The sequence below is a fragment of the Corapipo altera genome, unplaced genomic scaffold, assembly GCF_003945725.1.
Source record: "Corapipo altera isolate COAL_440 unplaced genomic scaffold, ASM394572v1 70, whole genome shotgun sequence".
Classification (NCBI taxonomy): Eukaryota; Metazoa; Chordata; class Aves; order Passeriformes; family Pipridae; genus Corapipo; species Corapipo altera.
Genome location: NW_020884911.1, coordinates 865,013 through 886,955, shown reverse-complemented (window position 1 = coordinate 886,955; position 21,943 = coordinate 865,013). Strand labels below are relative to the sequence as shown.

Genomic DNA, 21,943 nt, shown 5'->3' with positions numbered 1-21,943 from the left:
TCTTGTTTTCCCCTTCCTGCTTGTCGTTAGGAATTGGGAAGTGGGACCAGAACAATCCTGGGGTTTAGTGCCAGGTTCAGGGAAGAGCCCAGAGCTGCTGGGTCTTGTTTTCCCCTTCCTGCTTGTCCTTGGGAAAGGGTGGAAGTTGTGTCACGCTCCATGTTCCACGTGCCGTGCCCTAAGCACCCCAGGGATCCACTGGGATTGCCCAAACTGGGACACAGAGCTGTGCCGGGGAGTTCCAGGAGTCAGGCTGTGCCTTGTTACTGTTTCAGGGATTGAAAATATCCCATGTTCTCAGGTCCTCCTCGAGGACAAGCCTGAGTGGCTCCGGGTTCTGCTGGGAGCAGAGTTTTTCCAGCTTGGAAAGCAGCCATTCCCACCAGTCCAGCCAGTTGTGACACTGGTAAATTGTGCAATAGAACCATTAAGTGCCACCTAATACCCTAATTAATTGTGATTTATAAGTGTTGCTTTATAATGCTTTAATTCCCAGATAGCAACAATAAACACGACCCGGGAGATCACATTTTTGGTGGAATAAGTTCTTAATTTGCTGCAGAAAAGCCCCAGCTCCAGGTTTTTGTGTCACATCAGGTGTGCAAATGCAGGACCAGTAGAACCAGTTCACTGCAGGGAACACCCATACTGGGAACCTCGCAGGTTCCATCCCTTTGTGCAGCAGGAATTCAGGGCTGATCTGTAGAATTCTCAAGAAGTTGCTCAGTAAAAAAAAAAAAACACCCCTGTCTGGCCACACTGTGAATATTCCAAGTTGGAAGGTTGTTTTAATCCTGTTTTAATCCAGAGTCTTTGATTTTGTTCCTGTTTTTTGAGCAGTAGGAAACAGTAAAAAAGCCCTGTCTGTTCACAGTTTGAATATTCCAAGTTGGAAGGTTGTTTTAATCCCGGAGTCTTTGTTTTCGCAAAGGCCAAATTGTTTGTAATTCTTTAAATGTTTGTAGTTAACTCCTGTTGGTGACGTTATTTTGGTGATGAAGGGTCTGAGCCTTCAAATACAGGGACCTTGGGAAGGTTTTTCCTGCAAGGTGAGCATTTAGTGAGGATTTCTTGGTTCTGTGGGTGAGGAGGAAGTTGGAGGCAAACTCAGTTCCAGCAAATAAACACATAAATCGGTGCCAGCTTTCCCAGGAACTTTAGAAAATCACTTGGAGTTCACTGACTTTCACTTTTTTACTGCTCCCAGCCGCCCCTCTGGTTTTATTTGATTTTCCCAGTTAAATTTCTGTGGTATTTGGAATGATTGTCCTTATTAATTCCTAATTTCTTTAGCCTAGCAGCACCCTAGTCTCGAAATTTGGGGAATTTTAGCCCTCTAATGTCTTATTTTAAGCGTGGAGTTTTCATACAGTAATATTTCATTACTGAAATAATTATTATCTTCATTATTGAGCTCTTTATCATTTTATAAACCCGACGAGAGCATTGGGAGGGAGTTTTTTTTTTTTCTTTAAATTGTTCTGGACCAGTGTCACAAACACTTGGGTGGTTTAAGGTCTCCTGCACTATTTTAGACCAAAATATAATTGTTTTTAACTCAGACCTTTCCGAGGCCCTGAATCAAACCTAAAATTTAGAGGCTTAAAGAATGTTTGAGGCTCGAGATCCCCATAATATTTGAGGAAATGCATCCTGGGTTTGGATCTTGGACTTAAGGAGCTTGAGGTGTAAATCCTCTTTTGGGCATAAGGAATTCTATTTTTACAAATGACCCGGAATGAGGTGAAGGAAAGGGAGTTAAAACCCCAGATCTGAAGGTTAGAAATGAAGTTAAACCACCAGAATTTGGGGGAATCATTTGAGGTGTGGGGGTTGATTTTATTTTTTTTTTTCCCCTGCCCAGAGCTGTGGATTTTGGTTTTCCCTTCCCAGAGATTTGTGTGACTGCTCAGTGGTTTCACCAGCCTGATTCTCCCTGGGTTCTGTTCCCTTCTGATCCAGCTGGGAGATGCCTTAGGAATCCCCTGGGGACAGTGGGAATCTTTCTGGGGTTGTTCTCACATATCCATGGAGCTCTGAGTAGCTGGAGATTGTGGAAGAGGGGGAGGCTCTGCCCTGCTTTCCTAGTGCACAGCTCCAGTTTGGGATTTAAATGGGAATAAAAGCCTCTAAAACAGATGAGAATTCCTGCCCTGCCAATTCCTTGAAGCTTTCCTTGAAGAACAGCCGTTTTCCCAAGAAATGATACGTTTTTGACCATTACCTTTCCAAGTCATGTTTATCCAGTTAATTTGTGGCTTTTCTTATTTTTCCTTTTTTTTTTTTTTTTTTAATTTTTACATTCTGGAAGTTCAGTGCTTGGAAAATGCTTGGATGCTGTGGAAAGAATTCAGGGATTAGAGGACTTGTGTAATCTTCCCTCTGACACGCAATCCAAAGGATTGTGTTACAGAGAGTGTTTTACCTGGAAAGTTATTCCAGTCCTGGATGTGTCCCAGAAGTGGAAGTCTCTGAGTGCAGTTCCCAAGGGAACTGGGAAATGGGAACGACCTTGTTCCCAAAGAGCATTTCCAGTGGGTATTTTAGGAGGATAATTTAATTGATCCTCGAGGGAACGAGTTTAGCTGATGTTGTCAAAATAGAATTGGGGTTTTTTTGGGATAGCTGCAGGTGTTTCAGGAATATTTATGCTCCAGTTTCACTTTATTGTTAATTCCAAGAAATTCCAGGCCGTAGGAGGTCATACAGCAGTCATGTCTTCTCCCTGGCTTATCCATTTATCCCAAAAATCACAGCTTGGGGTTGCTTCAAACTTCTTAACCTTTTTTTTTTTTATTTTCCAGTGCTAATGAGCTGGATAGTGACGTGGAATTTTATTGTCCTGCTGTTTTTTTCCTCCTACAGAGAAGATGGAGAGCTGGAAGACGGGGAAATAGATGATGCTGCCTATGAGGATGTGAAGGAGCACAGCACAAAAGGGGATGACAAACAGAAAACCGAGAAAGGCCACCGGAAATCCCGGAAAAAACGCAAAAAAGAGAAGGAAAAGAAGAAATCCAAGAGGAGAAGACGGGACAAGCATAAGGTTAGGAATTAAAAAAAGCAAAGTATTGGAGGTGCTGATTGGAATTGCAGGTTTCCAGGTTTAGACAAGAATCCAGGGAACTGGAGAGGGAAACTAAAATGGTGTCATTTGTATTAAGACTTAAACTGGTTTTAAATCTTAACCAGTGGTTTAAGTTAAGCCCTGGCCACTGAGAGCAGTCTTGGAAGCTGAACCACAGGGATCTGAGAGTTTTTAGGACAAAGAGGCAAAAATGGAAGTTTACCAGTTTCACTTTTGTGCTGATTATTTATGGAAGGAAAAGATTTCAGGCAAGATGAGTGAATTCTTCAGGAAAATTCTTTGGGAAAACGCAGCTAATAGAGATTTTAATCAACTTCAGTGCAAGAGGTTAATAAAACTTGATCCTGGAAAATGAAACCTGCTGGTCCTTTTTTTTAAAACAGAGTGTTCTCATATGGATCCCTTGAAATTCCTGGCAGTTCCATAGCTCTTTTTGCTTTTTTTTCCAGCATAATTCCCCTTCCAGCGATGACAGTTCCGACTACAGCCACGACTCCGACATGGAGCGCCCGGAAAGGCCACACAAGAAGAGCAGCAGCTCTTCCTACAGGGATTATGATTCTTCCTTCAGTCAGGTAGGAAGTTTTTCAAGGGATTTCTCAGGTCTTAATCGAGGTGGCATTTCAAAAATGCCAATGGAAACGCTGTGGTTCGGGAATTCTTGGCTCGATCCCGGTGCCCGTTCTCCCGGATTTCAGGGAGCACATCTAGTTCTCATCTCCCTGGGTGTATTCCCAGATGGAGAGCAGGATCTGTGGCAGAAGTGAGGTAGTGTAAACAAGCTTGATACCAATTTTTCCTCCACGAGGCAACAGGAATTAAGGAATCTTTATTATTAGGGAATATTTTATTGCCTGTTTTGGATACAGATGGGACTAAGAGGAAACAGCTCTTGAAAAGCCATTTTGCAATATCTAAAGTTGATTCTGCTGCCTGGGAGCTCAGTTTGTCCTGTTTTTTCCCAGTCTGGGAATCAAAAATAGTGGTTTTTACTGAATAACTGATTTTCTTTGTATTACTGCTGCTTTCTTGGGGCAAATCTGGGAATAAAACAGCCCCAAAAATGGGGTTTTAGAGCTGTTTGGAGTGTGGGATTTGGAAATACGGAGTTGCTTCCTAATGCAGTCCCTTTCCTGCAGCATGGACACGTGTCAGGGAATTACATGAGTTCCCAGAAAATGCAGCATAAAAAAAATGTCAAAAGTAAGGAATATGATGACTACAGTCACTACAGCGATGAAAACTTTGGGAATTACAACGAGGAAGAAAAGGATGAGGATTTTGCTGACCAGCTGAAACAGTACAGACAGGCTAAGGAGACCTCCAGTGGGGATTTGGGACCTCCATTCCCAAAGGAGCCGGTGAAGAAACAGGGGATGAAAGGGATCCAGAAAGGTAAGGGAATTGTGGGGGGCAGCAGCTGTGTCCTGGATCATTCTGGGATGGGGACCTGGATGAGGGAAACTGCCAGGGGTGGCTTCCCTGCCACCAGGGCTGGTTAGAAATTACATTTCCAACAGCAAAAAGAGAGTTCCTTTGTTCCATGATGCCACTAGAGAACCATTTCCCCTTAATTTCGTGGTCTGAAGAGGTCATTCCCGTTTTCCAGGCATTTCCCAGCGAGGGAACAATTACAACGTGGGCCGAGGGCGTGGGATGCAGAAGAAGCTGAAGCGCAAAGATCGTGGCAGGGGAAGAGGAGGCAATAAAGGATCTGATGGCTTCCATGAGGTACCTGGGATCACAGCCCTTACTCCCAGTGCACCACGTGGCAACTAATGTTTGTGCAGCACCAGTAAAAGGTGGATTTTTTGGTTTTCCAGGATGGCAAACCAGTGAAGAAGTGGGTGAATATGAGCCAGGAGTTCATCAACCAGCACACGGTGGAGCACAAGGGCAAACAGATCTGTAAATATTTCCTTGAAGGCAGGTGCATTAAGGTACATTTTAAATTCTTTTTTTACTTCATTCTTAGCTGATTTAAAGAAAACTTGGGTGTTGCAAGTCAATATTTTGATTTCTGAGGTTTTGAGGATTTATTGATAAATCCAGCAGAATTGCATGTGGGAAAACATCCCATTCTGTTACACATTTTGAATTTAACTGCTATTAGATCCTATTTAATTTATTAATTCCATTATAAGTATTATATTTTCAGTAATATATGCAATAAAAGCATCTGTGACAGCATCATAAACTTACACTGGCAATGCATCATATGTAAATACCAAATAAAAGTATTTTATCATATGATAAATCTCATAAGTCTAGAACCTAAATAGGCAACAATTCCTGAATATATTAAGTTGTTTGTTTCTTTGCTAATTTGGAAACATTGATTTCCAAGTGATTTCTCTCTCTAAAAAGTGGGGTTGTTATAAAACACACCCTTAAACCACTGGATGCTTCTTCAGTGAGTGACTCACTTTTCTTTGGTTCCTCAGGACTTAGAAGTGGAATATTTTATGTTTGTTTCTCAAATGGTCAAAATAAAGACCAAAATTATTGGAAATATCGTATTTCTTGCTGCCTTTGAATGTTTGGCTCAGTGAGACGAGTATTTGCTGCCACCTTCAGTTTTAAAAGGGGCTGAAAGAGCACTTGGTGTCTTGTTCATGAAAATAAATGCTAAAAAGATCCACAAACCCCCTGCCCAGCAAAATAATCCGAATGGGTAACAGGATGTATGGAAAATAATTCAGGAAAATATTGGCTTCAGTGCCTTTTTTAATGCAAATTCCAAGGTGGAGGCAGAGAAAAGACCTGAGACTGTAAGAGCAGCTTGTTTTCTGTCACCAGTCTGAATATTCCTTTGAAATCCAATCCAGGAATTTTCTCCTATTCACACTTTTTAGGGATGTGATTATAAGTCAGTGTTAGTCAAGATAAAAAGTTTCAGCTGAGGAGCTGAGGAGGATGTTCTTCTTTCAGTGTGAAATGAAATTATTCAGCATTTCACTAATGGCTTTTCCTTGTTTTTTGATTTATTTATAGGGGGAACAGTGTAAATTTGATCACGACGCAGAGATTGAAAAGAAAAAGGAAATCTGCAAGTTTTACATCCAGGGTTACTGCACCAAAGGAGAGAACTGCATTTATTTGCACAATATCCTTTGAAAACACTTGGAAATTCATCAGGAACTTTATATTGCTGTTTATTTCTGTTTATTTTGGTGTAAGTGATTTTTAAGGGTGGCTCTTTCTTTCCTTAAGAGACTCTACCAAAAATGGTAGATTTGTTACAGATGATTTTTTTTCTTAACTAGTTAAGAGGAAAAAATAAGTATAAAATCTGGGGTTGTGTCAATTTTAAGCGTTTTTAACATTTTTAAAGATAAAACTCCTTGAAGTTCAGATATATTTACCCACATATTTTTTAACCTCTGATCTGTTCCTGATTATTGTTGTTCTTGTGCTTTCCTTCCCCTTTTTAATCACAACTTTAAAATGAAATCCAAAGGCCACAGAAATGTAATTATTAGGAGAATTTAAAGTGGGAGTAAGAGGTAAGTTGATTTTTAACTTCCAAATTTCATAACGTGTGGCATTGGAAAGATGAATTCCTGGTGAAGAATTGAAGGATAGCTGCCAGCTGGATTTTCTAACCTTCCCAAACTGTTAGGAATCCTTAACTCCCTGAATTACATGAATTCCCCTGCAAGTTCTACCACACAGGAGCCAAGTGCTATCAAGGAGATAAGTGCAAATTCTCTCACGCTCCCCTGACTGCTGAAACAAAGGAGCTGCTGGATAAGGTGAGGGATCCAGGCACTAATCCTGACCTCTGGTTCACATAGGATTTTCCTGTCTCTCTCCAATCACTGCCCAACAGGCCTTAACAGAAAAGGGGGGTGAATCCAACACTAAAAACATTGGGAATCTTAGAACAACTTCTTCCATTCCTCTCACGTAGAATTCCTGTCTGAAGGAAGTGGACCTGTGGGAAATTGTCCCTTCTTGGGTACTGGGAGTAGTTTTCTTCCTGCCTGGGAATTGGGTGTCCTGCAAAACAACCCCCAGAAATGGGTTTATAAATCCTCTGAGTGGGATGTCAATATCCAGGGGAGGTTGTTTATTTAAATATGTAAATAACAATATTTAAATGGGAGGCACGAGACTAAATTGAATTGCAAATAGTGGGAAACTGATGGAATGTTTGCTCCGTGGCTTTGTTCCAGGTTTTGAATAACGAGGAGGAGCCCCAGAACGAAGATGAGAAGGAGCTGGAGGAGCTCCGGAAGCGGGGCATAGTTCCTCTTCCCAAACCCCCTCCGGGCGTCGGGCTCCTGCCAACCCCCCCAGAGCAATATCCCTTCTCCGAGTCCGACATGGAAAACTATCAAGATCCTTCAGGAGATTATAAGAAAATCCCGTCTCTTTTTGAAATAGTCGTGAAGCCCACTGTGGATTTGGCCCACAAAATTGGGAAGAAGTAGGTGTTGGAGTTCTGGGTAGAACTCTCTGAATATTTCTCATTTAATATTTAATCATTGGCTTTGTTCCTGTCAGGATTCTGGGATAAGTTAAGGATCTGCCAGATGCTTGATATCAGAGTTATTTAATGCATTTCATGGAAAGGCTTGGCCTTCCAGAAGGTCACTCCGTTGGCTCTTGCTTTGGCATCTCCATCTGCAGGTGGAGCAGTTCATTCCCTGCTCCAGTCTTTTTGCAGCTGGCTTTTTCTTGAGGAAAACTGATGGAGATGAGCCAATGCTGAAAAAAATGTGCTTCCAGCCAAAATCCGTTGTCATTCAGGATAAGAGGATGAAGCTCCACCAAGGGAGGGGCAGGAGGAATTTCTTCATGGAAAGGGTTGTCAGGCATTGGAAGGGGCTGCCCAGGGAGGTGGTGGAGTCCTCATCCCTGCAGGTGTTCAGGGAAGGACTGGAAGTGGCACTCAGTGCTCTGGCCTAGTGACTAGGCAAAGGTTGGACTTGATGATCTCAGGGGTCTTTTCCAACCTAAATGATTCCATGTGATTCTGTGATACATGGAATGGGTGTAGATAACTCTCTTGGAAAACAATTGTGCTCCTTTGGGATTTTTAACCAATTTAAGGTCAAATAAGTACAAGTAAGAGTAGGGAGGGGGAGGAGAGAGCCAGTGGGCTGTCGGGCTTTGTAGGTCCAAAATTTGATTCCTTTCATTTTCTCCTCCCCCAGGCCACCGACCTTCTACAACAGCGCGTCGCCCCCGAGGCCGCCGTTCCAGGGCAACGACCCCCATTCCCAGCACATGTACAATCCGGGCTCGAGTCCGGGGCCGGGCCCCGGCATGTCCCAAGGACACAACGGGCCCCCGATGCACCCCGGTTCTCCCGGCCACCATCCCTGCGGAGGGCCCCCAGGGCCGGGAATGCCGCAGAGCCCCCCCATGCAGGGGGTTCCCCCGGGGTACATGGGCCCGCAGAACCAGACTGGAATGCCCATGCAAGGGCAGCAGGGGGGGCCTCCCCTCACCCCGCCGGGGCTCGGGGGCTCCTACAATTCCCCCGGAGTGCAGGGACACATGGTGAACATGCCCAGGGACAACCACTGTCCCCCGGGGCCGCAGTACCAGCAGATGCCCGGGGAATACGAGTCCATGCAGAACCCCGCCGACTTCTACGACAACTACTATTCCCACCAAGCTGTGCATAACTTCCAGCCGGCCAATAATTCCGGAGGTAAGCACGTCTGCTGGAAGAAGCTTGGAGAGAAACCCCCCGGAATGTCGTCGGTGTTCCGGCTTTTTCAGCGGGGGGTGTCCGGTTGTGTTGAATAAGTCATGTTTTGCTTTAGGTTTAGATGGGACATTGGGAAGAAATTGTTCCCTGTGAGGGTGGTGAGGTATTGGCACAGGTTGCCAGGGAAGCTGTGGCTTGCCCTTGGAAGTGTGCAAGGGGATGGGGCTTGGAGCAGCCTGGGCTAGTGGAAGGTGTCCCTGCCCATGGCAGGGGGTTGGTACTAGACCTTTAAGGTCCCTTCCAACCAAAACCATTCCATGATTCCATGTCTTATAGCTATGAAAACTTCTCTGGGATAGGTGCTAACCGGAGCTTTGTTCTCCTGCAGATGGAACATGGCACGGAGAGTTCCCAGACCACCAGGCTCACCTCATGGCTCAGGAGTCGCACGCGGGCGGGAGCGAGTCGGAATGCATGGGCAGCCACATGGGCCACAACCAGGCCCTCAACGTGCCCGATTTCCTGCCCGCCATGCAGAAGGCCCTGTATGCCAGGCTCAGCCAGAAGCACCAACGGGATGGAGACTCTGCCAGCAGCCAGGGCCAGAGGGCCATGAGCAAAGACGAAGGTGAGGAGGATTTTGTCGGAATTCTCGACCCGGTTCTTGGCTGGGAATTAGCCGGGAATGAATTTGCTGACACTGATTTGTGTCACCGCTCACGTTACTGGGGATGCACAAGCAGCCACTCAGTATTTTCAGCTCTTCTTCCCAGCTTCTTCTGGGATTTTAGTACAGTCTTAGTTGCTTCATCCTAGCTCCAAGTAAAAAGATCCGTGGATAATTTATGGATCTAGTTGGCACTTTTAAAAGGTTCTGTGGTTGATAATTACTTCTGAAAATCCCTGATTGAACCAGAAAGGTTTCTCACTGCCAGGAATGCAGGTCCATCCTAGATCCTGGTTTTTCAGTTGCACCTCTTGATCTTTTTTTCTAGAGCAGTATTTTTTCCTCTGTGATATCCTTTAAAATTAAATATTCTTATTTCTTCCCATCCTGAAGCTTGATTTCTCCCCCAAACCTTGGGATTTGGATTATAGTAAGGCAGCAGATTTTAAGGGGCCATTTCACTTTTCATTCTCCCATCAAGACTCAGAGTTTAGATGTGAGGTTTTTTCACCAGTACTGTTAGACTTGTTTGGAAGCAGGTTATTTTCCCAAATATTGATGGATATGGAGAGAGAACATGGCAGAGCTTGGGAGTATCTCCACTACCTCCAGGATTTTTTGATATGTCAGTTCTTTGATTAGATGGAGTTTTGTCATTTTAGATACTGTTTTTATAACACAGGGAGTTATGATTTAATGTCAGATCTTTTCAGCTTGATTTCACTGAGAAGTTTCCCACTGTGGAGTAAATGTGTCGGATTCTCTGGGGATTAATTGCTTGAATAATCGAAATTCTTTGGAATTTCTTTGGTTTCTAGATGACAATGTCAACTGGTATTCCAGTAGTGAGGAGGAAGAGGGGAGCAGTGTTAAATCGATCCTCAAAACCTTAAAGAAACAAAGCGAAAACTTCAGGAATCGGCAGCAACATTCCACGGAGCAGCACATGCTGGGAATTCCTACGGATCCCAGGCTGGCCAAGGACAAAGGTATGGGGCCTCAGACTGCTGACCCGAGACTTCGGGCCTCTCCAAGGCCCAATCCCAGGAAACCCTCCGATTCGGCATCCTTGGACCCCCGGCTGGCCCGCGATCCGCGGATGCACAAGGTGAGCGAGGGCCACGCCGGCTCCTCCCTCGGGGCGGCCAAGCTGGATTTGCACCACGCGCACACCGGAGTCAAAGTCAAGCAGAAAGGGATGGACGACGACGAGGAGGACTCGGAAAGAGAGCTGAGGGAACGGGCCTTCCTCATTCCCTTGGAACCTTTGCCTGGCGTCACGTTAAGGGATCCCCGCTCCCAGCTCCGGCAGTTCAGCCACATCAAGATGGATGTGACCCTGATGAAACCCAACTTTGCCAAGCACATCGTCTGGGCCCCCGAGGACTTGCTCCCAATCCCTTTGCCTAAGCCCGACCCCGTCTCCTCCATCAATTTACCTCTTCCTCCGCTCATTGCCGACCAGAGACTGAACAAACTGCGGAATCTGAAGAACGATCCGCATCCGAACGCGATGCCGGCCGACCCCCGGCTCGCTGCCAAGGCCAAGAACAGCCTCGCGGGCCGGAGCGGCTACTTGGATCCGGCTGCGGATTCCCACGCCAGTAGCTCCAGCAAACTGGGGGATCCCCGCTTGCAAAAGAACGTGGATCCCAGACTCCACAGACTGTCGAGCGCAGACGCGCACCACGGAGTCGGGAAGGATTCCCACCCTCCCAAGTTTGACCCCCGGCTCGCCAGAGCTGCCGCCAGCTCATCCCAGCCCTCGGAAGCCGCGGCTCCGAAACCCGACCCCGACGCTCTGCCTCCGTACGCGCCCAAACTGTCGTCCAGCGGCGTCAGGCTGGGAACGCCCGGCTCCATCCTGAGCGGGATCAGTTTGTACGATCCCAGGGATCACGGCTCCGCCTCGGACACGGCGCCAGCCGGTTCGGGAGAGAACGGAGAGAACCAGAAAAAAAGCATTTTGAAAAATTCCAGTAAAAGCGAGCCCAGCCTCGCGGAAGACGCGTCCCTGCAGAAAGCCGCCTCCAACGCGGAAAAAACCACGGAAGGATCAGCGGAGGCCGCTTCAGACAAAGCGAACAGCACCAGTAAATCTCAGGCTAAACACTCCAGCGCTGCTCCTGCCGTGCATAATCTCCCGATCCAGGCTTTGTCGGGATTAATCAGGCCGCAGTACAGCGACCCCAGGCAGGTGAGGCAGCCCGGACAGGTAACGCAGACCCCGGAGAACGATCCCAACGGGGAGTCGGATGATAAATCCTTGAAAGATGTTTTCAAGACTTTCGATCCAACCGCTTCCCCGTTTTGTTAGCAGATGGCTTTGGAGCCTTTTTACCGTTGTGGATATTGCAGTTCTCTGCTGTTTTGTACCTGGGTTACCTCTTTTGGCTTTATTTATTTTTAAATTATAATTCCCACCACTTTTCAGCTGCTAATCCCAAACCACACGCAGTTCTCCAGTGCGCTCGAGTGTTTGCAAAGCTGTGGTATTTTCTAGAGAATCCTTTTTTCTTTTTTTTTTTTTTTTCCAATTTCAGGGAGACTAATAATTGACCTGTAGAAAGGAAACCAATCCCCCCCCCGGATCGTGTTAGAGCTGAGAAAAGCACTTTCATTGTAAATAAGTCATGGAAAAATCCCCAGAGCTGTATATGTGTGAGCTGCCTCTTCCCAACCACCACTTAGATCCGATTGCCACATTTGTATAGATCCAAGCAATATTATGTACATTAATTCCCGGGAGGGACGCCGTTCCAGGACTGCCAAACCCCCGAACCGATGGAAAACCTGCGTAAATGAATTCCGAGGAAACCGTCGCTCCTCCTTTTCCGACGCGTTGATGTAAGACACGGACAGTTTTTATTCCTGCAGTCAATATTAGTGTAAAAGAGACTCTTATCGCATATTGAGGATGAAAAAAAAAAAAAGTCATATCTTTTCAAAGTATTTTATTCTATGCTGTACATAGAAAAAAAAAAATTGTGAAGTACATAACTAGGAGAAGTAACTGTTCAAAGTGGAGAGAACTACGTTGTCTAATACGAGAAGAAAGAAAAAGGTTTTTATTTAATTTCTTTTCCACACCTACACGATTGGGATTTAGTGCTCCGAGTTCCATTGTGGTGTTCATGTATTTCAACGTATTTTTGTATTCAGCTGCTTAATTTGTATTGCTTTTTTTGTATGGCTGTAACCGCAGTACTTGTATTCATGGTGTCTCGGCGACATTTTTAACAAAACAATTAAAAAGGGTACCGTTAATCCCTGGTGGTGACTCCGTGGGGACGCTGGGAATGAGTGGGATAACGCCGTGGGATAGCGCAGTGGGATGGTTGGTGGGTTCTTAACTTAACCACGTACCTGGTTCCAAGGCCCCTCTTGGAGAGAGTTGCCACTTTCCGCTGCAAAACGTCCCGCATGTCTTTAATTTCCACGGGGGAACACAAATGTCCTCCAAGCCTCCTGTCCTGCCTTTTGGGTTGCTTTTTCTCCTGAGGAAATGTAGTCATTCCTAGCCCAGCTGCCTTTCCAATAAAAACTTGCCGGCTGCTCCATCACCACCACCTGCTTCCCGCCCCTTTGGAACGTTTCTTTGCATTAAGTCTCTTCCTTGGTGCACCTTTTTCCTCTTCTTTCTTTGCTGGCCCAAGCGATGCTTCCACTGGGACAATTGAGTTCATCCCAGACTCTGAGGTTTTGGTTTCTTGCAGGGATGAACCAAGGGAAGCTGGTAATTCCTTCATGGCAGAGGAGACGTCTCCAAAGGCAATTGCGGTTTCGATTTGCCTCCCTGATTTCCCAGAGCGTAAATTCCATTAATTTTATGGTCTTCTGGATAGGAAAACTGGGTAAGGGACATGGAACCTGGTTGTTATTTTGGAGTAATCCATTAGTTCTGCGTAATTACATCTTCCTGTAGTGACAAGCGTGGCTGGTCAAGGTTTTCCTCAAAAAAAAAACCCAAGCCAGCAGGGAAAAATGGTGTGGAAATAGGATGTGGATACAAAGGCCAGCGAGTCCTCTCAGCCTGGGTAACTCTGTAACTCACTCCTTCCTTCCTGCCTTCCTCCCTTCCTTCCTCTCCCCCAACCCCACAGGTCCCCGTGGACCCTCCCAGCACCTCTGTGGCTGCTCTGCTCCTCCATCCACCCCTGCTCCCTGCTTTATCCGTTGCAGATTGTTTCCCAGACTCTCCGGTGTGCCTCTCCCTTGGAACACGGAGGAGATTCCTTGCCACCGCACAGGTAACAGAATTCCTGCTGCGGGGAACATGGTGGAGAGGCAGGTGGGGACACCGAGGTGGGTTGGAATGGGCTGTGCATCCTGCCAGTTGTGATCTGCTGTGGTGTTGGATTGTGAATTCCGCAGGGAAGGCTTCTTTCCAGCCCTCCTGCACGCGCGGTATTCCGGCATGGATCAGCGTTTCCGTGGGACACCCGCAGCTCCATCCCCTGAGGCTGTGAAGGATGGATGTGGAGAGCCAGAGATGCAGGAGCAGCCAGTGTCACCAGTCTGGGATCCTCTGGAAGCTCTGAGGTGGGTGGTGGTGGGGACTGAACGTTTTACTTGGTAGGAGAAAAATCCTGGGGCTGAGGGGGGTTTTGGGAGGAAATCTGCAGGATCAGGGACACAATAAAAATGTATCCCTGGATATGTGATCTGTGACCTTGTCCGCTCTCTGCAGTGCAGAAAGACTGAGCAACTCTGGATCATAAAATCCTGGAATGGTTTGGGTGGGAAGGGACCTTAAACTCATCCCATCCCACCCCTGCCGTGGGCAGGGACACCTCCCACTGGAGCAGGTTGCTCCAAGCCCTGTCCAGCCTGTGTCACCACCTGGTGTTTGCTGCCCTGTGGGTAAAACACTCACCAGAACATTCCTGGCCTCCCCACGGAGCCTCTTCCAAGATTTTCCTGCCACAATGGGAACGCTCCAACACGAATCCTTCATCTTGCAAATACTCCAACCGTCATCAGGATGAGAAGCCCCTCCCTGGTTTTACAGGTGTCTGTCCATAGCTGTGTGTCCCTTCCTAGGACTGGGATGCTTTGGGATATTCCTGGTCTGAGGGGGTGGTTCTTGCACCACAGCCACCAGGGTGGGCTCCGCCTTTGCTTCCCGAGTCTTGCGGAGCCCTAACTCATCCCTGCTGGAATTTAAAGCCTCCTTGGCTCTGTGCCACGACAGGTTTTTCTTCCACTGCAGGCAAAAAGCAGCAACTTCTTCTGCTTCAGGGTCAGGTGAGGGTTGTCCCAAACCCTGTTTGGACAAAATAATTGCTTTAAATATCCCTGTACATCCTGAATGACAGGAAAGCCTGGATGTGAGCTGATCCATGTGGGATTTCTACCTCTTTAATGCTCACAATGCTTAAAAATGCTCAAAAAGGTGCTTGCTTACAGGGAGAGAAAAGGAGTGCAGTTTCTTGAGAAGCAGGGAAATTTCCAAAGGGAGATTTCCAGGTCAGAAAGGACTTTGGAATCTAGACAGCCAAGATTAATTAATTGATTAATCCAGGCCGGAATCAGCAAAGTGAAAAATGGACAAATATAGGAAGTTTTAAGTTTGGGCAATTAATTAACACAGGAGGAGCTTTGTCACCCTTGGGGCTGATTATACAGTGAATGGGATTTTAAAAAACTGCCTCCTTCAGAAAGACAGGCTGATCCCAGAAAAAGTTTTGTAGAGGAGGATGGGACTCAGCTAGAAATGCTGCCTCAGGAGAGTCTGGTGGTAGTTGCACTCGTTTTCCAAGTGTTTTCAGGTAAAATCTGCTCCCACAGACTGTTTCCAGTTGGATCAGTTGGCTGTTGATGGCAGCTGCATGGAAAGCTCGTGGGAGCTTGGCTTTTGGGAATAAAGGGGATTGGCAGGGACTATTTCCAGCTAAAGGTGACTCCAGGAACAATACATGGGAAGGATGTAAGGTGGGCTTTGGAAACGAGACAGAAAGGCACGGAATAAAAACATCCCAGGAGGAATGTTTGCTCCAGCTGGAGTCCCACAGCACCCCAGGGCTTGGAGCAACCCTTCCCCCTCCCCCCAAGCATTCCCTGATCCCGTGGCTGATCCCAAGGCTCACTCACTTTGACAGAGGCCGCCTCGGCCGCGCCCAGGAGGTGCCGCACCGCTCGCACCAGGTTCTGCGCGTTGCTCAGGAGCAGCTCCGAGGAGGCCTTGCTCTCCCCAGTCACTGCTTTCACCCTGAAAACACATTCCAGAGGGTTTTACTGGAAGGGCATCAGGCATCCCACAGCGTCATTACTCCAAACCCGGCTCATCCCCTGTGCCATCCGAGTAGGGAAACCCGGGCAGGAGAGGGAACCCTCCAAATGGCGTCTGAACTCCCACCGCCCACAGGGGACCTCCGGGGGCCACCACGCACATTCCTTCTCTAGGATCTTGGGATGACCTTGGGAGAGGTGATCTCTGGGCCTGGCAGCTCACCTGGCCACGATGGTGAGCTGGCTGCTGAGGGTGTGGGTGTGCTCAGAGGCGCGGAGCAGCTCCGTGGAGCATCTCTGGTCCGGGCACTGCTTGGCAAGGATGTGCCCAAATCTGACAACCACCTGCCCGTCGGAAGCGATTTGCCTGGCACAGGCAACAAACTGCTCCTTGCTCTAAAACGGGATAAAAATCAATGGGATTGGGGAGGGAAGGAGGAAAAAGCTTTTCCTGCAGGACAGGGAAGGATACGTGAGGCCTGGATGCATCCTGGAACGAGGAAAGGATGGGATGCCAAGCTCACAGCTAACCAAGAGGAAGGAATTTTGAGTATTTTGCATAAGTAGAGCTGGTGCCTCTCTCCCGAGAATGGGGTGACACAGGGATTTGGGATGGGCTTTGTGATCCTGAGGGAGAAGTGGAGGGGTGGAATGCTGCGTACCGCGATGGGGCCCTTCTTCCTCAGGAACTGAGCCATGTGGAGCATCCTCATTGCCATGTCCTGGATGACCTGGGACACCTTGCTGGGGCCGCCCTGCTGTGTGTCACAGTTTCCTCTCTTGTGCTTTGCAGGGGAGGTGCTGGAAGGGCCATCCCGCTGCTGTCCAGACAATAATGGAACAGATTCCAGGTCCGGAGTGTGTGGACACAGTGGTGCCGAGCGGCCTCCTCCACCTGCCTGGTTCTGAAACAGATTTTGGTGAGTGAAGTTGGTGGGAGAGGCGGGGGCCCTGCTGCATCTGTTCCAACTCCCCACCAGCCCTTCTTCCCAGATCCAAAGCCCCTGGAGCCAGCTCCAAATGGGAGCAGCTGTCACGTGAGCTGACAGTGCACAGTTAAAACAGTTCTCCTGAGGGACCTGGGTCATGTGCCAAAGCCTTTCCCAGCTCCCAACACCCAGCAGTGTTTGCTGTGGGAGTGGAGTTGCTGGTATTCCCAGAGGGAGAGTGGTACAGCCCCTGCCCCTCTGGAATGGCAGAGTTTGGGATGGGTTTCCTGATGCCGATCGGATATCGGGACTCCGGGGCTGCCAGCAACCTGAGCTACCCAGGGTCAGAGCGCTGGCCTCCAGAGCCCCTGCCAGCATCCCTCACATTCCCACTCCATGCTGGGAGCACCAGGAGTGACAGACCATCACCCTGCAGGAAGAGCTGACAGGGAAAAAGAGCTACTGTACCATTTCACCTGCTTCCTGTGGAGCTCCGCTCCCTGCTCTGCTCCCGAGTGGGCGACTTCCCGCTGCCTCAGTGGGCTGTGGGGCTGGGCAGAGCTGGGATTGTCCTGGGAATGCCCAGTCCCGCTGCAGGCATTCTGTGATGCGCCGCAGGAGGTCCGTGCCAATGCCGTGGGTGGCCTGGAGCTGTGTGAGGAGATAGTGGGCCTGGGCTGACCAGTACCACACCACGCTGTCCAGGTGGGCATCCCCTGTGTCCTGGGGATCCCAGGTGTCCAGGTGGGCATCCCCCATGTCCCAGTGGCTCCGGAGGCTCCGTCGGGCGCTGCCCACAGCGTGGGCCGTGAGGAGCAGGAGGTGCTCCGCCGTGGAGAGCGGGTTGTCCCGCGGTGGCAGTTGAGCTCCGGCCTCCAGAGCGTCCCGGAGGGTGTTCCTGACCCACTGGACGTCAGCCATGAGCCGACTCGCCTTCTCCTCAAAGGCCTCCTTGCTCCTGTCCCTCTCCTCGTGGGAGAGGCCGGGCAGGGCTGCTCCAACCACGTCCTGGATGACGTGCAGCTGCTCCGTGTTGACCCTCTCCAGGTGGAGCAGTAACGCCCTGGCCCTGAGGGCCACGTCTCTCTGCAGGAGCTCGAAGCGGATGGACAGGCTGGCTGAAGGCAGTGGGGAGACCAGGAGGGTGTTGGAGACATCCAGCAGTGCTTCCATGAGCACCTGGATCTCCTCCCGGAGCGCCAGGATTTTCCTGGCACCACGGTCTCTGGGACAGGACAGGTAAGAGAGCCGGGCGGCCTCCTGCAGCCTCAGGGAATTCTCGGCCACGGCAGCCAGGAGGCTCCGTGAGCCAGCCTTGTTCCTCACGGCCCTGCTCAGCTCCCTCAGGAACAGCACATCCCTTCCCATGAAGCGATCCATGGCGTGCAGCAGGATGCACATGCCCACAGCCCACCGGACACCGTGCAGCTCCAGCATGGCCTTTTCCATCCCACAGGAGCCCCCGAAGGATTCTGCCTTCTCCAGGAACACTTTGGTGTTCAGCTGAGCACGGGAAAACTTGGCTTGGACCTGCAGAAAGCTATCCCAAACTTGGGAGGGAACGGGATTTTCCTTACTACAGGCTGTGCTTGCAATGTCTCCTGCCAACTGCACTGCTCCTGCTAAAGCCAGCATGGCCTCATCCAAAGCCTGCTTCCCTCTTGGAAAGTCACCTGACGAGATAAACCCAAGCACTTGCTGGGACAGACTATTCCAAGAGCCTGCCACAGCTGCCAGGCACTGCTGGGTGTCCCGGATCCTTCCCGAGAGCCTGAGTGCCATGTGGATCAGCCTGCCTGGAGCACGGAGCTGGCTGCGGGCTGTTTCCATGGCCAGGCTGATAATCCTGGGGGTCAGTGCCATGATGTCCTGGTGCTGTCCCAGCACCAGGAGCTGGGGGGGCTTGGCCACGGGCAGTGCTTCCTGTGCTGCATCCACACAGCCCTTGGAAAGCTCCAGCAAGGCAGAGCCAGCGGCACTGACAGCGGCCGTGTCCCGGGCTCGGGATGCTGCCAGGAGAGCCGTGATGGCAGGGTGTGCACCCCCTTCCCACGGAACATCCGGGTGGAAGGTGCCTGGTGGCGAAGATGGAGGGCTTGGGATGTCTCCGTGGAATGTGGCCTCATCCATACTGGTTTGTATCCCAGCGTGGGACGGGCTGAGCTCCAGCCCCTTTGCCACCTCGGTGCTCCGCACTCGCTCCCGGAGCGGGCTGAGGATATCCGGGTGGTTGGACCCATCCAGCCCGGCTTGGACACGGAGCGCAGCGTCCATCAGGCAGCTGGCTGCCTGGGAAAAGGCATCCCGGGATTGGAGGCACTGGGCTGGCACTGCCCTCAGCTCCAGGATGGAATTGGCCAGTTGCTCCACCCACACCAGCAGGCCATTCCTGAAGATGGGATCTGTGGCCCTGTCCACGTGCCGGGTAGTGGCTCCAACCACCCAGCGTGCCCAGCCGGTGAGGCGAGCGGCGTGCCAGGAGAATCCCTCGGGATCCCAGCGTCCCAGTGCTGCCTCGCACCATTCCCTGTGCTTGGCCATCTCCAGGATGGACAGCTCCAGGAATTCCCGTGTGCCGACCGTCTCCTCGAAGCAGCGCAGGAGGCTGCCGGTGGCTCTGGCCCAGGCGTGGCACAGGGCCTGGAGCTGCTCTGCGGTGTTCCCACTCCTTTCCAGGAGCAGGGAAGGGAGGCTGCCCAGGAGGCTCTGCAGGTGCTCCAGCCACTCCCGGATTTCCCTGGCAGTTTGGGATTTGGTGCACCGGGCCAGAACCAGCTCGGCCGCTCGGAGCATCTGCTGGGCCTGAGCGAAGAGGGCGGCGGTGAGGGGCTGGAGCTTCCTTAGAATTCCTCCTGGTCCTGCTGGAAAACATCCAGAACCAGCAAGAGCAAGGGCACCTTCAACCAACTGCCTCAGGGGCTCCTTCTCCTCAAAGAATCCCTCGAGGATTTGGCACAGAGTGGCCCTGAGCAGAGTCCGGTCCAGGTTTTCCAGCTCCTCCCTCATGCTGTGACATTCCTCCTCCAATCCATGTTCTCCCTGGCCCTCTCCTGGACATCCTTCCAACCGGCTCAAGCGGCCGCAGATGCTCTTCCTCAGCCTTAGCAGGACCCAGCAGCGTTCCACCAGCTCCAGCTGCAGATCCAGCCTGGATGAGTCTGCCAGCAGCATTCCATGGAGAACCACCGCTTCCACTTGGGAGCTGAGCCTGCCCTCGGAGAGGCGCAGCCTGTCCGGGTGGGAGAGGAGATCCAGCAGCATGTTCACCTGCTGGGAGAAGATCCCGCTCCTGTCCTGGGGCTCCGTGAGCATGGAGAGGAGCTCCCTGATGGTCCCCTCTGTCAGCTGGAAAGCGTCGTCTCCGGAGAGGTCGGCTCGGGGATCCCTGGAATGTCTGACGGCTCCGTGGAGCAGGGGGACACACCGGTGGAGGAGCTGCAGGGTGTGGGCCAAGCTCTTCCGTGTGGGACCATCCCTGAGTTCCTGGAGGCGCTTGGCTGTCAGGCGGCTCAGCAGGAGCATGGCCTCGGAGAAGGCCTGGAATGCTGCCAGGAGCCCCAGCGTGTCCCGGGCATCCCGCAGCACACGCAGGCGCTCCAGGAGCCGGCCGGCTGCCCGGGTGATCCGCCTCATCCCTGAGGCCTCTTCCAGCCGAAGGACCTAACCAGGGAACGAGGCACAAAATCCAGTCAGGAATTCCCATCCCTGTTTCATCCTGGGAGGAGGGGGGAAGGTGCGGTTTGCTCCACAGATCTGCTGGAGCTTCCCCAGCTGGCATCCCTTCCCACCTTCCCGCTCACCTTCGCTGTCTCCGTGAGGACTCTCCTGGCGGCCGCTGCCAGGTGCTCCCGGAGCCGAGGGCTCTCCGGATGCTCCTGGAGCCGGAGCGTTGCCAGGAGCACATCCCTCCCAGCCTGCTCCAGGGATTTGGCCATGGGACACATCTCCTCCGTGGTCCCCTCCCCGCTGGACTCCCGGGCCAGCCTGGAATGGGAGGGTTGGGCTCAGCACTCCGGTGGGCTGGGAAGCGGCAGGGATGGGAAGCGTTATCTCAGCCATTCCCCACACCAGGGCTGGCTGGGATCTGTGGGATCTGCCTTGGGAAGGTGGGTGTTGTCTGCCAGGATCTGTGGGTTTGGACTCTGGATTTGCCAAAACATTCCTTAAATCCACAGGATGTTCCTTTGGGATGTGTTTATCTTAAGCGTGGTTTGCTGAGGTGTTGCTTTACCGTGTCCCTTCCAAGCACATATCCCTGCTTTTCCTTCCCAGTTCTATTCCCCATTCCCGATCCTACCTCTCCCCGAGGATGCAGGCTTCCTGCCAGCTTTTCCATCTCTTCCCAGCCCCCAAATCCACCCGGGAGACTCCCATCCCCCCGAGCCTCCCATCCAGCTCACCTTCCTGCCACAGCAGCGAGTTCTTCCAGGGCTTTGGCCAGTTTTTCTGCCTTCTCCCCTAAATTGGGAAAAGCCTCACAAATCCCATCTTCCCGTTCCAGGGCCAGGAGGAGGTGGCAGAGCTCCACAGCCATGGGGCAGAGGATTCCCTGGATAGCTTTGTTTTCTGCCGGGAGCCCGAGCTCGGAGAGAGGAAAAGGCTCCATGTTATCCTGCCTGGAAAAGGGAAACAAAACCTGGGATTATTTGGGAGCCGGTGTGGACTAGCTACCGGTTTTGCCAGCAAGCTTGGATGTGGATGGCAGCTCCTGGCTTGGGAGTTTCTCCCAGCCCTAAAACAGTCAGTCACCTGCATTTCCTGGGACACTGCCGCCGGGATTCCCTTTCCCGGGGGATCGCAGGGTGTTCCCGGGGCAGCGGGGACGGGGGGATCGCAGGGTCTTCCATCCCCAGGGCCATTCCCGGTGTTCCCGGGCCGGGACGTTCCCGTGGGAGCGGCCACCGGGACGCGACAGCGTCGCCATGGAGACGGCGGCGGCGGCGTAATGATGTCATCGCGGCGCGCGGGCGCGGGGCACGCCGGGAGTTGTAGTCCCGAGGGGCTGCTCGGGGATATGGAATTCATCATCCCAGGGAAGGATCGGGCAGGAATGTCCCGGTTTTCCCCGTGCAGGGACGTTGCTGATCAGCCCCCTGTGCTCAGGCAGCGGGGGCAGGACACAGGTGCGAGCGAGGCCGGTTTTCTGCCCCTTCTCCTGCCTTTTTCCTTTAGGCGGGATATTCCCAGGAAAGGGGAGCCCCCCCCTCCTCCGTGGAGCCTGAACTTCAGCTGTCCTGCGTTACGGGTGAGCTAATTCCCTGGAAACCCGGAGAGTGGCACAAATAAAAGCAGCATCGGAGGTGCAGGAAAACACCTCCAGGATCGAGCTGACCCAGATCCAACAGCGCTGGATCCCGCTCCCA

At 51.0% G+C, this 21,943-nt stretch overlaps 2 protein-coding genes across 6 annotated transcripts; one reads left to right on the top strand and one right to left on the bottom strand.

Moving 5' to 3' along the window:
- Positions 1 to 707: 707 nt before the first annotated feature.
- On the top strand, positions 708 to 12,687 carry ZC3H6 (zinc finger CCCH-type containing 6). The gene is made up of 11 exons (XM_027653839.1): positions 708 to 3,046; positions 3,538 to 3,663; positions 4,228 to 4,483; positions 4,698 to 4,819; positions 4,912 to 5,028; positions 6,083 to 6,194; positions 6,734 to 6,843; positions 7,267 to 7,520; positions 8,251 to 8,753; positions 9,142 to 9,381; positions 10,239 to 12,687. Exons 1-11 carry the CDS (start codon positions 2,810 to 2,812, stop codon positions 11,735 to 11,737), a joined length of 3,576 nt encoding a protein of 1,191 aa, XP_027509640.1. The 5' UTR covers positions 708 to 2,809; the 3' UTR covers positions 11,738 to 12,687.
- On the bottom strand, positions 6,852 to 21,456 carry LOC113952116. Of its 5 annotated transcripts, none has more exons than XR_003529401.1 (9): positions 21,330 to 21,456; positions 20,981 to 21,196; positions 20,381 to 20,564; positions 17,049 to 20,240; positions 16,314 to 16,556; positions 15,875 to 16,047; positions 15,514 to 15,631; positions 14,297 to 14,686; positions 6,852 to 7,090 (listed from the first exon to the last, which is right to left on the bottom strand). XR_003529401.1 is itself a non-coding variant. In XM_027653836.1 (8 exons), exons 1-8 carry the CDS (start codon positions 21,437 to 21,439, stop codon positions 14,426 to 14,428), a joined length of 4,497 nt encoding a protein of 1,498 aa, XP_027509637.1. In that variant the 5' UTR covers positions 21,440 to 21,456; the 3' UTR covers positions 12,461 to 14,425. The 5 variants fall into 5 exon arrangements, 3 of the variants coding, with proteins under 3 accessions (XP_027509637.1, XP_027509638.1, XP_027509639.1); XR_003529400.1 differs by lacking the exon at positions 6,852 to 7,090 and adding an exon at positions 12,461 to 14,039; XM_027653836.1 differs by lacking the exon at positions 6,852 to 7,090 and having other exon boundaries at positions 12,461 to 14,686.
- Between the last annotated feature and the right edge of the window lie 487 nt (positions 21,457 to 21,943).